The sequence below is a fragment of the Cygnus olor genome, chromosome 2, assembly GCF_009769625.2.
Source record: "Cygnus olor isolate bCygOlo1 chromosome 2, bCygOlo1.pri.v2, whole genome shotgun sequence".
In the NCBI taxonomy this organism is placed as follows: domain Eukaryota; kingdom Metazoa; phylum Chordata; class Aves; order Anseriformes; family Anatidae; genus Cygnus; species Cygnus olor.
The window spans coordinates 66,412,557-66,429,003 of NC_049170.1; the positions used below are offsets into that span (position 1 = coordinate 66,412,557).

General features: G+C 47.5%; 2 protein-coding genes across 2 annotated transcripts; one reads left to right on the plus strand and one right to left on the minus strand.

Moving 5' to 3' along the window:
• The first annotated feature begins 3,186 nt into the window (after positions 1-3,186).
• LOC121064783 (C-C chemokine receptor type 8-like) lies at positions 3,187-11,040 on the plus strand. Its single transcript, XM_040546865.1, has 2 exons — positions 3,187-4,330; positions 5,117-11,040. Exons 1-2 carry the CDS (start codon positions 4,199-4,201, stop codon positions 6,191-6,193), a joined length of 1,209 nt encoding a protein of 402 aa, XP_040402799.1. The 5' UTR covers positions 3,187-4,198; the 3' UTR covers positions 6,194-11,040.
• Positions 10,743-14,353, minus strand: LOC121064787 (C-C chemokine receptor type 8-like). The gene has a single exon (XM_040546871.1). It carries the CDS (start codon positions 14,341-14,343, stop codon positions 13,243-13,245), a length of 1,101 nt encoding a protein of 366 aa, XP_040402805.1. The 5' UTR covers positions 14,344-14,353; the 3' UTR covers positions 10,743-13,242.
• Between the last annotated feature and the right edge of the window lie 2,094 nt (positions 14,354-16,447).

Below are 16,447 nucleotides of genomic sequence, written 5' to 3' on the forward strand. Positions count from 1 at the left end.
CATAATTAATCAACAGATATATAAGGAGGATGGCTTGGAGATATGCATTGTTTTGAAAGGATCCTTTGGGTGATTTCCTTTGGTGTCTTTCTGTTGTGCTGAGCTTGTATCATCAGGGCACTTACAGGGATGTCTTGTTCTTAGGAATTAGTTCATACTTTCACCACAGCAGTTTGCACCTGGCTTGGCTTTTGCTTTGAAGACACAATAAATATACAATACATAACAATACAACAACAATACAACACAGTACAATACAATAACAACATAAACAATATGTTTAACTGATCGCTTAGAGCTTAACAACTCTGTTATCAGCCTTATGGCTGACAAACCCAAACGATGTATTTGAAATGTTTTTGTGTGGAGCTTTTGTGTGGAGCTGAGGGTGGTGTGTCTGGCTTCTCTTCCTCCCTGTCCATGGGTGTAGCCACAAAGTACATCTGTGTTGCTTCCTGACGCAAACCAGAGACTGCAGTTGTAGTGGCCAAATGGGTCACATCCCAAGAAAGAACTTTTCCAGACTGAAACCCTGGCAGTAACCACAATCTCCCAGTCCCTGGCTTGCTGTGGAGCTGGAAGAGTTTTGCTCTCTTAAATAAGCTTCATGATGAACAAGGAGGTGAACCAGCACCACTGGTCACACACATCTCTGCGGTGATGATTTCTGTGCCTTGCCTGTGAAGAAAAACCCAGCAGAGGGAGCTTTGTTCCTTCATGTCACTTCCCTGCAGAGATGCAAGACCACTCTGCCTGGTGGCTTTCCAGTCACTGGTGGGAGACATTTATCCTTCCTCATTACAAAGGTCAGAAGCAGAAATTACCAGCATGGTCTAGGTCTGGACTGGCCCCTGCTCAGGAGTGTCTGCAGCTGGGGGTACCCGGGCCCCGCTGGTTTAAGCTACAGGATGGCTCTGCCAGCACCCATGGGACTTCCTGCCCCAGGACCTTGCACCACAGTGCTGTCATGGCCCCAGATTTCCCCGGTTTCAGAATTTCCAGTGTTAGACAGGAACTGGAAGGTGAAGCTGCTGATCCTGCTGCAGGACAGGAGTGTCCCTGCAGAGCTAGGTACTGCTTTGAGGCAGGTGGGAACGGAGACCCCCAGCAAGATCATCTCCAGTGCCAGCGTGCCTGCAAAACCACCTCCTGCCAGAGCCCTTGGGTCTGGGACTGAGGAGTCGACATCTCTCCTCTGTGGTGGGTCTGCGTGGCTTTTTGATGAGCATCACCCTGGGGTGACACAGATGCAGTTGGTCTGGCCATGGCCAGGGAGATGGACCATGACATGTGTCTGGATCCCTGTGCACACCATGCCATGAGGGCTGCAGTGCTGCTGACCAGGAGACCACTCCACACCAAGGAGCCAGTGACCCAGACAGCAGTGGCCCTTTGTGGGCTCAGGCTTGTCCAGTGCGGCCCCAGCTCATAGTAGCAGAGGAACCTGTGGGCAGCTCCCACTTGGTACCAGTGATTACACCAACCATGTGGCCTTGCCTTTGTCAAAAAGTGCAGCAAGAAGTTTCTGTGAGAAAATCCTTTCTGTTTGCTGATAGAAATGATGAATAGAGGTGTTTTCTTGCAAGCAAGTCACGTAAAGCTTGAATGATGGCAGATGGGATCTGTGCAGTGTGTTATGGAAAAATCCATCTAGTGTCCATCTAATGCTGAACACATGCAGGATTCCCAGAACTGAAAGGGAAGTAAGATTTGTTCGCTACCTATATTCTTCTTTTTATTCTGCCTTATTAAAACAGCTCCTTTATTAAGCCATTTGTTGTCTGACCTTTCTTACTGAGATCCAGAAAGAGCCCTGCCCCATCTCTCTTGCCCCTGTCACCCTAATGCTGAATATTTGGTATTATGGACAAGATTTGGAGAAGAATACCATTACAGAAGAGGGCTAGTGAATAACTGAGCACTGGCACAGGCTGCTGAGAGAGGTTATGGAGTCTCCTCCATGGAGATCTTCAAAAGCCTCCTCAGTGTGGTCCTTGGCAACCCACATGAGGTGTCCTTGCTTGAGCAGTGGGGTTATACCAGGTGACTTCCAGAGGACCCTTCCAAACTCAAAAATCCTGATTCTAGGATTCCTTGAAAGTAGAGAGGAGAAAAATCTCAAATGGGTGCTGCACACAGGCATGGGGGCTGGTTACTCAGGTGACCCCACAGTGAGCAGGGAAGCTGAGAAGGATATACCCCAGTGCCCACATCTGAGGATGTTAAGAGATGGTCAGAGAAGCACAGCACTGGCGTGGAAGTAGATGCTGTGAGGAAGGGGAGAATAAATGTGTCTGCCTTACAGTGAGCATGGACAGAGACTCAAGGAGGCCACACAGGCTGATGCTGAACAAACCACAGCCCCTACAGATTCCTGTTGGTAGCTGCTCAGCCATGGCCGTGTCCTTTCCCTCTACCTGTCCCTGTGCTCACCAGCACGTGCTGCTGGTGATCAAGCACCTGCTTGATCTGCTGCAGCTCTTTTCCGAGCCAAGCACTGATTTCCATTGCCCCCTCGCTCCCCTTTGTTCCCCGCCGCCTCACTCCACCTGTGTACCAGAGAGCGTGCATGAGCGGCAGCATTTCAGCAGCTCTACTCCAAAAGATTTGGGAAACTCTGCCCATGAGCCCCAAGCAGGGGGTTATGTACAGACATTTTTGCTGATGCTGCCAAAGTTGTGGTTACAAGTTAAGAAAGCCTTTTCAGGCTCTTGAGGCAGGAAATGAGAACTCACAGTCAAAGGCCCCCTGTCTGCATGACCTGGGGTCTCTGAGCAGCTTTTTTCCACACTGGGACAGGTTCCTGCAGGACAGCCAGCACCTGCCTCAGTTTAAACACCACAGAAAACCTGCTCCTGTGTTGCCCAGACTCAATGAGATGCATCCCCTGAGCAAGACATATAGTGTGAGTACCTGAGGTGTCACCTTTACTCCCAGCTCCTGCCTGTGAACTTCTCTTTTCTTCTGCATTGGGAGATACCTGTGCACTTCACAGTTCCACTGAAGTCTCAGTTCTTCTGGGAGCTGCTTGTTTCTTGTGGTTGGGCAGCCTGCCATCTACATTTAGGAGATGAGATGTACAGAGCTGCCAGAGCAGCCAAATTCATGTAGTTGGTTGTCACCTCTTTTTATACATTGCATGATTCTTGGGTACCTTCTGTGCCACCAGCACTGATGGATGTGTTAAACCTGAAAATCAGTAATGGAGATAACACTTCAACACTACCAGTCACTGCTATGAGAAATGTTCTGTCTTCAGTTATTACAAGAGTAATACCACACCCAGGAGGCCGTGGCTGTCAGGCAGACTATCATATACCTACAGCTTGGCTCACACACAATACTTTCATCTAATGTGACACTGCCCACCCTGGCTAACAAAAGGCAGCTGTGAAATATTTGCAGATTTTCTAGGTGCTTGTGCTCAGAGATTTATCACTTTTGTTTTTTGTGGGTGAGACAATTGTTCACACCAACATTACACTGACAACCATGATCTGAACAATTAGATCAGCTGCAAAGCACATCAGACTTCCATGGCACATCCCAACAAGCCGTGTTGGGTCAGGATGGGTCCCCAGCAGATATCTTGCAGAGTTGGTGGAAATCCAATCTTGTTCAGGGCTTTACTGAATTGCTGGTCTCTGAGAGCATCCTGCAGAATGGGTGTTTTGAGAAGGAAGTGTGAGATGATCTCAACTTGACTATTTCTGTGGTGGGTGCAGGGTGGACAGAGGGCCCTTCCAAGGAAAACCATCCAGGCAAACATGGTGTCCTTCACCATCATTGGCTATCAGCAGTGTTGGGCCATCTCCAATATACATCTTCACCAAAAGTTCTTGGTGTGCAGGAGCAGCAGTGCTGCTTCTCCTCTCCTCCCATGATGATGTGGGGCTGTGGCACAGGAGCTGCTGGTGAGACGGGGCACCTCACATATGCGTGGAACAAATTGCAGATCTCTTACATTGACGTTCCTATTCCTGTGAAATGGCAGAATGATCATCCAGAAGATAAGTTAAACATTTCCGTTTCTGTATGTGTGAACTAAAGACATTGAACTCATTGGCTTGTGGTTTTACACACCTTTAATGTAACATCTGTCACACAGAGGAAGAGGCAGTTTGAGACTGCTGGCTGTTAGGGTGTAGACTTTGCCAGTGGCTTGGCAAAGTAAGCAAAGTACTGCCAGTATATATGTATGAAGATATATTCACCTCTCAGATTTATTTTAGATATAAAGAAATTTTCCTGGCATTCTTTCATGCAGTGTTGGATTATGGACAACAGCCTGGGGAGTCTGCTGTCTGGAGGAGACCTGGAGGACTCGCTGGTGAGTTGCTCCCTGGCTGCCGCCCTGCGAGCTGAGCCCAGGGGCATGCCTCAGGGGCCCAGGTTTGTGACTGGGATGTGTGGGGCTTTGCTACTGGGAGAGGCCGTGCTGGTGGGGACAGTGAGGGTGTGGAAGGAATCACTGTGGTCACAGTTCCCTGAAAGCAGCGTGTGTGAAAGCGTCTCCCACTGAGAAGGCTGCATGTGCCAGGACCGACTGTCCCCTGGGTCAGGGCTGGCCCTAGGAGTGTCCAGGGGGGTCCCTGTGCTGGGGATGTGCCCTCACCGCTCTGCTGTGCTTGGCTGGCCATGGTAGTTGTGGCTGTGGGGGCTTTGAAGCCATCGGCACCCAGCCATCACCATTAGCCATGCAAAGGCCTTAACAAAATACAGAATTGAGCCCCAAAACCTCTACTGGAGGCTCTCAGCATCCCAGCTGTACCCATTTGGTTGCTGGCTTGGTGATGCTCCCTGGGTCTCTCACCCCACCTGCTCAGTGGCATGGGGTGGGCACAGGGCTGGTTAATCCCAAGGAGCTGTGGGGGGATGCTGGTACCCCCCTCTGGTTTACCGCAGCATTTCTGCCCTTGCCCCTCTGGTGCAAGAGCCTCATCCCTGCAGGGCAGGACTGGTCACATATGTTCCTTCCTCATTTGCATCCTCTGACCTGGCCAAGGCGCACCTGATTTTTCCTTGTGGGTTTGGTGTGAGATGAACTCTGCCAAGTATATTTACTAAGAGTATAATTTGGGATTAGGGCCTCATGAGCTTCAATGTCCTTGAACAGGTGGATTATCAATCAAGAGTTAACTCCTCTGCATCCTATGATGACATCTTCCTCTACTCTGAACTGGACATTGACTGTGAACTTGAAACTATTCCAGCATTTGCACTGATTTTTTTTCCAGTGCTGTACACCGTGTTGTTTGTGACCGGCCTTGTGGGAAATGCTTTGGTCGTTTGGGTCCTAATGGCCTTCAAAAAAGTCAGGGCCATGACTGACGTCTATCTGCTGAACCTTGCCATCTCTGACCTCCTCTTTGTCTTCTCCCTCCCCTTCTTGGTTCAGTACTCCCTGGTGAGCCAGTGGTCTTTTGGCAATGTCATGTGTAAAATTGTCAGCTCAGCTTACTTCATTGGTTTCTACAGCAGCTCCTTCTTCATAACCATCATGAGCATCGACAGGTACTTGGCCATTGTGCGGTCTGTGTATGCTCTGCGGGTGCGCACGTCCGCCCACGGGGTCATCGCAAGCCTGGCCCTTTGGGCAGTCGCCATTTTAGCATCAGCGCCAGACCTCATTTTCTTCCGGGAAATGGAAGACAGCAACAGGACCGTGTGCCTGCCTCGCTATCCTGGTAGCAACAACGGCTGGAAGATTTTCAGTAATTTTGAAGTCAATGTCCTGGGGTGGCTGATCCCGGTGGGCATCCTCATTTTCTGCTACCACAACATCTTGAAAAACCTGCGGCGGTGTCACACTCGCAACAGGTACAAAGCAATGAAGCTGGTTTTCATTGTCGTCATTGTGTTCTTCCTTTTCTGGACCCCTATCAATGTCGTGCTCTTCCTGGACTCCATGAGGAACATGCACATCATCGACGACTGCCAGGCAAGCCAAAGGCTCGACCTAGCCCTGGAGCTGGCTGAGGCGCTCTCCTTCGTCCACTGTTGCCTCAATCCCATCATCTACGCCTTCGTGGGTGAGAAGTTCAAGAAGTATCTCTGCGAGGCTTTTGGCAAATATGCACGTTTTCTCTTGATCTGCAACGACTACAGTGTGTTCCACAGGCACAAACTGGACAGGCACTCCTCTGTGCACATGGTGTCCTCGCAGTCATCTTTTGTTGGTAGTGTCTTGTAGAGCTGCAAGCCAAAAGCTCCCATACTTCATGCATGACCTGAAGTTGAGAAGTCCTCCCAGTGATTCAGTTAATAAGTCTTCTTGTTGCCTTAGTGTAGGAGGTTAAGGTGCAGTGGCCCATTACCAAAGTGTGACTAGGAAATCATGCAATCCTAGAGCAAGCTGCAGTGCACCTTGCTCCATGATATGCTGTAATACCATTCTGAGCAGGTATCTTCATGGATGCAATCCTTCTGAAATACTTCTCTGTTATTAGCAAATGTGAATGAGAACTTCAAACACTGAAATTAACATTGGGAAATTTATCAGCCACTCCTCTGCCCGCCAGCTGAATCCTTTAACATAGATTCGTGCCTCCTTCTCAGAGTAGCACGGAGACGCACTGTTCAGGGAACCTTTTAGGACAGGATGTACCAGAAAAGTGGAAGCATCTGTTTAAGCTTACTTGTACCTTGGTTCCCTTTGGAGTTCACTTCCTGCTCTACCTTCTTTGTGAAAAGGAGGCCAAAATTACCAGCAGACTCTGCACTGCCCCAGCAGTACAGAAAGGTGCACCCAGCACCTCCAGCACAGGACACATGGTCCTCAAATATCTCTAATGAAATCATGAAATTGTGCATCGAAGTACAAGGAGGAAGCAGTCTGTCTTTGCAGACAGGGAGTCAAGGTCACACCTAAATACTCCTGATCTTGATAAAACAAAGGCATAATACTTATTTCTGGATTGCTTATTTAATTCTTAGTGCCTCCTCAGTGAGCTGCCCCCCTGGGGGAGGCAGTTAGTCCTGGACTGCTCTCAGAGCTGGCTGCATCATCTGTGTGTAGGGAAGATGCCAGATGTGTCCATTAAAACAACTAACTCCCCTCCAAGGAAAGTGGTTTGCACGCTAATAATGTGAATAGACAATGGTAACGGCACCGGGAATTAAAGCAGAGTGGATTTGCTCTGTTGGTAGGGACTGGGCTCAACACAGGAGGGGGAACACGCTTTTGGGAGGGAAACGGTCCCCACATTTAAGGAATCACTCCAGGGTCTGGCTTCTACCTGATATCTAAACAATGTTCCCAGCCCAGAAAGTGCTTAGTAAGCAATCAGTTAGTCAAGCAAAAAATAAATTAACTTTATGCCTGGGTTTTGTTAACATGAAGACGGAAGAATATCTAGGTATGACCCTGCCTCCCTATCTGCCTAAGTTCTTTGCTACCAGGACCTGCAGCTACTGGGCTGGAAGGGTTTAAAAGTCACAGCTGAGAAATGACACTGTGGGAGTCTTAAGAAAAAAAAAAAAACTGATGGAAATGAATGAGTGCCCTGGGTATGAGTGGAGAAATAGTTACCAGGAAAAAGAGACTGAAGAGTGGAAAACACCGAATGTAAGCTGAGAGAGTGGTAAAGGTCATATGTAAAAACTTCCTGGAGATCTGCTGGAGGTGGCCAAGGAGGTGGTTGCTCTCAGCAGAGCCCTGACCCATGAGCTGAGGGGTGGTTGTTCTGCTGAAAGCCTGCAACAGGATGGAGAGAAGACAAACGGGAAAATACACCAAGAGCCTGTAACTCAGGTGGTATCTAAAGCAGATGGCACAGACTGGAGTGAGTGGCCAGAGACTTCAGAGTTGCCTAAAACCCAGACAGACTTTCTGAACACTTTAAACAAGTGATGCACTAGTATGAGCTTCTTGAGACATTCCCTACTGCTGTTCGAGCTTGGTAACTTGAATGATATATATGTGAATGGTTAACCATGCATATACATGTATATAATATATGTGTACGTATAAAATATAATCATATATATATGTGTATATATATATTAAATATGTGTGTGTGTGAATATATATGTGTATACATATATATATATATACACACACACACACACAAATATTGATAGATAAATGCAATGATGTTCTGAAGTTTTTGGCTCTGGTCTATTTCTCCCTACAAGATATGACCCTATTTGAAGTTTTATAATAAAGATACTGTATGCAATGTAATTGCACAATCCCAGAACCTGAGGAACTTCCTTGTCCTGTCATTGATTCTTTCAGCCTATGCTTTTTTCTTCTGTCCCAGGCAGTTTTACACAACTGATCATCCCTCCAGCTGCCTCTTCTCTACCTCCTCTCTCTCTCTCCCTCTTCCCCCTCTCCCTGGGAAAAAGAGGCTGAGAGCAGATTATCTTATTATCTTTTATTCTAGCAATTTAATTCACTGTAAGAGTCTACCCTTGCAGTATCCCCACACATACTGTGGTTAATTCCTAGAGAAGAACCAACAAAACACAAAAGACAATTCTGTTTAGCCACTGATCTTTTTCAGGTAGGGTTTACTATTTTAATATGTGTTAGTATTTGCAATCTGCAAGATACATTTTTTTTTTTTTTTTTGCAAGAACAGTCTGGTAACACTGCATGTGCAAGAAACAAATGTTCTTTCATGTGGGCCATGACACATTCCGCAAATTATAAAGCAAAGACAGTGAATAAAGGAAAACGTTTAACTGATTCCTTAATGCCAGTCCTGCAATGCTGCTCCTGCCATTCAGGTGCCTCACCACCCATGGTCAACCAGGCTTTTTTCTTTGTATGTGCAAACACTTAGATGTCCAAGAACAGGATTCACAGACATTAAGGTTAAAGACAAAGGGTGGTGGGCAGAAGGACAGCATCAACTATCTTTCTCCCCTGAAACTTTGCAGCATGAGCCCCCTAGATTGCACCTTGCTGGAAGCACAGGAGATGGAAACAAGTTCTGCATCCCCACAGTGGTGTACATGTTGGTGTCTGTACAATACTGTAGGATTTCACGGCTTGCTTCCTCCAGAAGTGATGCAACAGAGGATTCTGCACCACTGACATGCAGGCAAAAATCTTCCTTGCACTGCAGTGGTTACCCCCACAGCTCTTCCCCCAGTAGCTGGCACAGTCATTTAATTTCCATCACCAGTTCACTGCAGGAAAATAGGAGTACCCTCAAGACTGCAGAATAACAGGAAATGCAAAATTATTTCATCCCTTCTCACTGCCTATGCTCCCACCCTGCCAGCCCTCCAGAGCTGCTCCCCAGCATCACCTCTGTGATACCCAGAGAAGAGTGAGGTCAGGGAATGGGCATCTGCAAGGACTGCAGCATGGATTGGAAAAAAACATCCCTGCAGTCACAGGGGAGCTTCCTGGCTTGTTGAACACGTGCCCTCCATTTGCACTTTTTCCCCTTCCCCTTTTGCACACTGACACAAAGTAAATGCAAAAGTGATCTGAAGAAACCCTAACATTTTTTGTGTTTTTCCATTTTTCTGCAAAATTTGGTCAATGCACCTTCTTTGCACTGGCATTTCAAGTTTTGCAGTCACACTGAAATGGCCAGCAAATTTGATAGCATGGAGAAACCCCTTACTCATGCAAATGCAGGATGGAGAATTTCCTTTTAGAAGAAGCCTTTTCAAGATTGGCAAGTTAACCTGTGGCCTAAGGGGGATCCAAGACATTTAGATGAAGACCAACACACACACACACGCACACATATATATATATATTTTTTTTTTTTTTTTCTGAAGGATGTGTCTCTAAGCTTTACAGAAAATCATCCCTACCTCTCCTGGACCACATCAGGCAACTGAAGACTTGCTCTTCTGAAGCTCAGCAATATTCATGATCAGTACTTAGGCTGTACTCCCAGAGAGCATTTTCCAGTAATAGTCAAAAATACAAACTGAGGAGTTGTGTTACTCCATACAGTCCTGAAAAGGGTGCCTGGAGGTGTAGGTTAGGCAAGGTCACCAAAATAAGATGTGCACAGCCTAGAGTGAGGCTCTGCTGCAGAACAGGAGCACATCAGGAGAGGACAACAGGGTCAGGGGTGTGTGTGGGGGGGGGGGGCGTTGAGATTTTCTTGGTTCTGGGATGTGCTGTAATTGTGAGTGACTCTGAGGTGACAGTGAACTTTCTGATCTGTGCAGTATTCATTTGGGTTACTATCAGTCATTTGTGTCATCCTGTGACAAAAACATACCACAGGGACTCAAGAAATCTCTAGTTCCTGTTACTGCAATAATGGTAAAGGGTGTTAAGAGTAATCTCAAGTGAGACACATGAGCGCTGAAAGCACTCAAGCATCCAAAATACCTTTGTGGTCCTGCTACAACCTGTCCTCATCTGGTTGGGTGAGCTGGTTCACTTTGCTCCTCTTGGAAAGCATCCTCCCTAGCTGCATGTGTCATGGTCTAGCATAAGTGGGCTCATTTTGCTGCATTTAAAATTTTAATTTCTGATGCCAATTGAGGTGTAATGCTCCAGGACACCAGCAACTGAGTTGGGAAGATGTTACACTGTGTGGGGAAGCTGGCAGATGACAAGTATTATAGGATCAGCTCTCACCAGAACTCTTGGTATTTCGAAAAGGGAATGCTTCACTGGCTCAGTGTCTCATTGCATGCATACAGCTCCTTATCCTCAGCCCTGGAAGGATGCTTGCTGTGAGGAAACCTCTGGGGATGGGATGGTCTTTCTGCTCCTCTGCTCCCCTCCCCCCTCCCTCCCCCCCCCACCCCCCCCGCCATGGCCAGGTCTCCTCAGTTTGTTATACCCAAGACATGACAATTTTTCCAGCTGTTTTCACTGTTCTGGTGTTTTAATAGACATGTTCTTCAGCACAGTCTTACAACAGAAAAGTCCAAGTGCATATTTTCGTATTTTACGCATTTAGAAATAAAGTTGAACATGAGAAAAGGGACTTCTTTTCAAAGCCTTTCACTTCTCTAGTTCTCAGTAGCATTTAAAGGGCATCTTCCCTTTGCTGCTGCCTCAGCCCTATTTTCAAAGCCTTCTCCTGAGGAGGCAGGAGGTGCTTTCTGCAGCATGAAGGATTTCCTGCCTGGGGCTGCTGCCTTCCTCCTCTGCAGCAGCAGCATCAGGAGCCCGAGCTGGACCAACCTCAGCACCTCTTGCAGCCCAGCTGCTTCAAACTGTTGCAGCTGCCTTGCTGAGAAGGGGGAGGAGGTGAGACCCACATCCGGAGGCTGTGCAGCCAGCAGGACCTGCCCCATGTCACCTACAGGTCTCAGAGCTCCTCTTTTTTTCTGATGGGACAAGCCGTGGAGAGTCTTCTGCCCTGCTGTTGTTTGTGGGGCACTGGCAGCACAGGAGAGCAGGAAGCATCTACCTGCATCTGCTCAGGTTGGAGCCCTAAGTCCAGGCAGCTTGAGGGTGATGCCAAATTGTAGGGTTGTCCCAGCAGCTGCTTGTCCCAAGAAAAGCATTCAACTGCCAGGGGCTGGGCCAGACTTTATGTATGATCACACATTTGCTTAAAAGATGCCCACCATAATTTTAATATTGGTCCCACTCACGTCTGATGCTTAGCTTTGCATCCCGATCATGATCTTTCTTTTTGCTGAGATGACACAGGTTAAAGGGAAGTCACGATGACGGTAGCACATTAAATAGTCAGGTGTTCTCCCATTCTGGCTTCAGTGTGTAATCTTAAAACAGACACAAAAGTAATAGTTCCTCATGTTCAAACTTAAACCTAAAATATATATATTTTTTCTTTTGATTCACTGGTGGTGTTTGTAAAATGCGGAGTACAAAGGAGTGAAGTGGATAAAAGCTCTGTTCCTGGAGGAAATGTGCACATGCACAATGTTACTTGCTTTACAGACTTCTGTGCAAGAGGCTGATCTTAACCACCCACTGTGCCTTCCTGTATATTCATGGTATGTCTGTAGTGTTTTCCAAATTAGAGGAACTCAACCTCTGTCTTAGAGGAGTGGCAGGGAAGGTGCATGGCGATAAATATGGTGAGAGTATGCTAACTAAATTACCTCTCATCTAGAAGGTGGCTGTGAGTTTGGGTGTGTGCTCTGCGCCCACTTCACCTCCAGCCATGTCACCCTCACTCCTGGAGATACTTTCTTCCTAGAAAGAGGCAGCCAAGTGGTAGAAAGATTTTCCTGAAAAGGAGTATTACATTCTGTTCATAAACAGGGAATATGGCAGGGAAAGTTATACATTACTCTCATGTGCATGGCGCAACTGTCTTTCCATCCATTATGTCTCTCTGCATTTCAAGGACAGACTCTCAGAAGTACAAATATATATATATATATATATATATATATATATTGCTGCATGCATGTGTTGCTTTATCAGCATCCAGCCTCTTACAGGTTAATGGTCTCTGTTAGAAAGGCAGAGTCTTTGTCTAATGCCTCCACCTATGCTCTGCACAGCAAAAATCTGAATAGATGAGGACATTGCTGCTACATCCAGGAAACTTTTTCAAGAGGGAAATGGCAGATTACTCCATATATTTCAACTCTGAGCTGTAAGACTGCCTGTTTAGCACTGGGAAGACCACAGAATGTCTGGGGTTGAAAGGAACCTTAAAGAACACTGAGTTCCAACCCCCTTGCTGTGGGTAGACATCTCACAGATAAGGATGGGTAGACATCTCACAGATAAGGATGATCCGCCATCCAGTAAGACCTAAAATGGCATCACAGAGCATGAAAACAGTCCGTATCTGGCTTTTTCTAGCATTATGCTGAAACCCACTTCCCAAAGCAACATGAAAATCACAAAAACTACATCACTGTCAGATTCTCTTGCTTTCAAGCCACCCCTTCAGGCCATGGCATGCAGTCAGGGCATGAAGTAAGAGAGCTTTTGGCTTGCAGCTCTACAAGACACTACCAACAAAAGATGACTGCGGGGATGCCATGTGCTGGTGGGCAGAGGAGTGGCTGATAAATTTCCCAATGTTAATTTCAGTGTTTGAAGTTCTCATTCACATTTGCTAATAACAGAGAAGTATTTCAGAAGGATTGCATCCATGAAGATACCTGCTCAGAATGGTATTACAGCATATCATGGAGCAAGGTGCACTGCAGCTTGCTCTAGGATTGCATGATTTCCTAGTCACACTTTGGTAATGGGCCACTGCACCTTAACCTCCTACACTAAGGCAACAAGAAGACTTATTAACTGAATCACTGGGAGGACTTCTCAACTTCAGGTCATGCATGAAGTATGGGAGCTTTTGGCTTGCAGCTCTACAAGACACTACCAACAAAAGATGACTGCGAGGACACCATGTGCACAGAGGAGTGCCTGTCCAGTTTGTGCCTGTGGAACACACTGTAGTCGTTGCAGATCAAGAGAAAACGTGCATATTTGCCAAAAGCCTCGCAGAGATACTTCTTGAACTTCTCACCCACAAAGGCGTAGATGATGGGATTGAGGCAACAGTGGACGAAGGAGAGCGCCTCAGCCAGCTCCAGGGCTAGGTCGAGCCTTTGGCTTGCCTGGCAGTCGTCGATGATGTGCATGTTCCTCATGGAGTCCAGGAAGAGCACGACATTGATAGGGGTCCAGAAAAGGAAGAACACAATGACAACAATGAAAACCAGCTTCATTGCTTTGTACCTGTTGCGAGTGTGACACCGCCGCAGGTTTTTCAAGATGTTGTGGTAGCAGAAAATGAGGATGCCCACCGGGATCAGCCACCCCAGGACATTGACTTCAAAATTACTGAAAATCTTCCAGCCGTTGTTGCTACCAGGATAGCGAGGCAGGCACACGGTCCTGTTGCTGTCTTCCATTTCCCGGAAGAAAATGAGGTCTGGCGCTGATGCTAAAATGGCGACTGCCCAAAGGGCCAGGCTTGCGATGACCCCGTGGGCGGACGTGCGCACCCGCAGGGCATACACAGACCGCACAATGGCCAAGTACCTGTCGATGCTCATGATGGTTATGAAGAAGGAGCTGCTGTAGAAACCAATGAAGTAAGCTGAGCTGACAATTTTACACATGACATTGCCAAAAGACCACTGGCTCACCAGGGAGTACTGAACCAAGAAGGGGAGGGAGAAGACAAAGAGGAGGCCAGAGATGGCAAGGTTCAGCAGATAGACGTCAGTCATGGCCCTGACTTTTTTGAAGGCCATTAGGACCCAAACGACCAAAGCATTTCCCACAAGGCCGGTCACAAACAACACGGTGTACAGCACTGGAAAAAAAATCAGTGCAAATGCTGGAATAGTTTCAAGTTCACAGTCAATGTCCAGTTCAGAGTAGAGGAAGATGTCATCATAGGATGCAGAGGAGTTAACTCTTGATTGATAATCCACCTGTTCAAGGACATTGAAGCTCATGAGGCCCTAATCCCAAATTATACTCTTAGTAAATATACTTGGCAGAGTTCATCTCACACCAAACCCACAAGGAAAAATCAGGTGCGCCTTGGCCAGGTCAGAGGATGCAAATGAGGAAGGAACATATGTGACCAGTCCTGCCCTGCAGGGATGAGGCTCTTGCACCAGAGGGGCAAGGGCAGAAATGCTGCGGTAAACCAGAGGGGGGTACCAGCATCCCCCCACAGCTCCTTGGGATTGACCAGCCCTGTGCCCACCCCATGCCACTGAGCAGGTGGGGTGAGAGACCCAGGGAGCATCACCAAGCCAGCAACCAAATGGGTACAGCTGGGATGCTGAGAGCCTCCAGTAGAGGTTTTGGGGCTCAATTCTGTATTTTGTTAAGGCCTTTGCATGGCTAATGGTGATGGCTGGGTGCCGATGGCTTCAAAGCCCCCACAGCCACAACTACCATGGCCAGCCAAGCACAGCAGAGCAGTGAGGGCACATCCCCAGCACAGGGACCCCCCTGGACACTCCTAGGGCCAGCCCTGACCCAGGGGACAGTCGGTCCTGGCACATGCAGCCTTCTCAGTGGGAGACGCTTTCACACACGCTGCTTTCAGGGAACTGTGACCACAGTGATTCCTTCCACACCCTCACTGTCCCCACCAGCACGGCCTCTCCCAGTAGCAAAGCCCCACACATCCCAGTCACAAACCTGGGCCCCTGAGGCATGCCCCTGGGCTCAGCTCGCAGGGCGACAGCCAGGGAGCAACTCACCAGCGAGTCTTCCAGGTCTCCTCCAGACAGCAGACTCCCCAGGCTGTCATCCACAGTCTCTGTGTAGGAAAAAATACCAAAATCAATGCCTCTGTAGGTTATAGACACCTGAGACTTGAGTATACCTTCACACACTTATGTTTCAATGCCAAGTCACTGACAAGGTCTTCAATCTAACAGCAGACAGTCAAAAATTGCCTCTTCCTTTATTCTTTACCTGTGTATTGCAGTGAAGACCAATGCTGACCACAAGCCAGTGAGGTTGGTTTCTTTAGCTGATTCTCATACAAAACCAGCAACCTCAGCTTCAGCTTGAAACAGTGCTTTAGTCTGCAGAGGTGGGAACATCATTGGAAGAGATCTGCAATTTTCCCCACACGTCTGCAAGGTGCCCCTGTCTCTCAGTAGGTGCCCCTTTCTCAGTGGTAGCTCCAAGTCACCAGGAAAGAGGAAGACATGCTGCTGCTCCTGGATTTGTGGAGATGTACAGTCCTGTGTTTTGCAATTATTATTGCAAATGGTCTCAATTTTCTTAGGAGGTATCAACCCCAAAGGAAAGTTCAGTCTGAGGGGTCACATCATCTCCCCTTGAGACACGTATCTTGTGGAATAGCTCCCAGACAATATGGGAAAGTCTCAGAAACACCCCTTTCTGGACACATTCTCCCAGCCAGAAGTGCTGCTTTGCCTCCTTTCTGCTGTGATAACATCCATGTATGCCCAGAGATCAGAACTGGTAAAAACATGAGAAAAATAAAAGAAATTTTAGTGAGAGGCATTTATTTGTGTCACACACCTCTCTTGGCTGAAAGATGCTCCTGCACAGGGATGTATCTTCACGAGCATGCAGAAAACTCAGAATCCCCCAGTAACTGGGTCTTGTTCAGGATAATCCTGTGTTATTTTCATCCTCTTGAAAGTGCTGCTTTAGTCTATCAGTAGTGAAACACCATGAAATTACTAACTATTCTGGGATGGTCACCTTCCAAACAAGGACATAGCCAAAGCAGAGATGTTTAATGCCTTCTTTGCCTCTGTCTTCAACACTGCTGATGGGCTCCAGGACCCTGAGCTCCATGAGCTGGAGGACTGTGACGGTGGGAATGATAAACTCCCAACCAACCCTGAACATGTGTGGTATTTGCTGCTGCACCTGGATCCATACAGGTCCATGGGTCCGGACGGGATTCTTCCCAGGGTGCTCGGAGAGCTGGCTGAAGTCATCATGGGACCTCTCAATTATTTTTCAACAGTCTTGGGAATCTGGAGAGGTCCCAGTTGACTGGAAGCTGGCAAATGTTGTACCACTTTTCAAGAAGGGCAAGAAAGAAGACCCTAGCAA

Coding starts and splice junctions, on each gene's coding strand:
- LOC121064783 (XM_040546865.1), top strand. CDS start 4,199: ATGAAGATATATTCACCTCTCAGATTTATTTTAGATATAAAGAAATTT. Junction 4,331..5,116: donor GAGACCTGGAGGACTCGCTG/GTGAGTTGCTCC, acceptor GTCCTTGAACAG/GTGGATTATCAATCAAGAGT.
- LOC121064787 (XM_040546871.1), bottom strand. CDS start 14,343: ATGAGCTTCAATGTCCTTGAACAGGTGGATTATCAATCAAGAGTTAAC.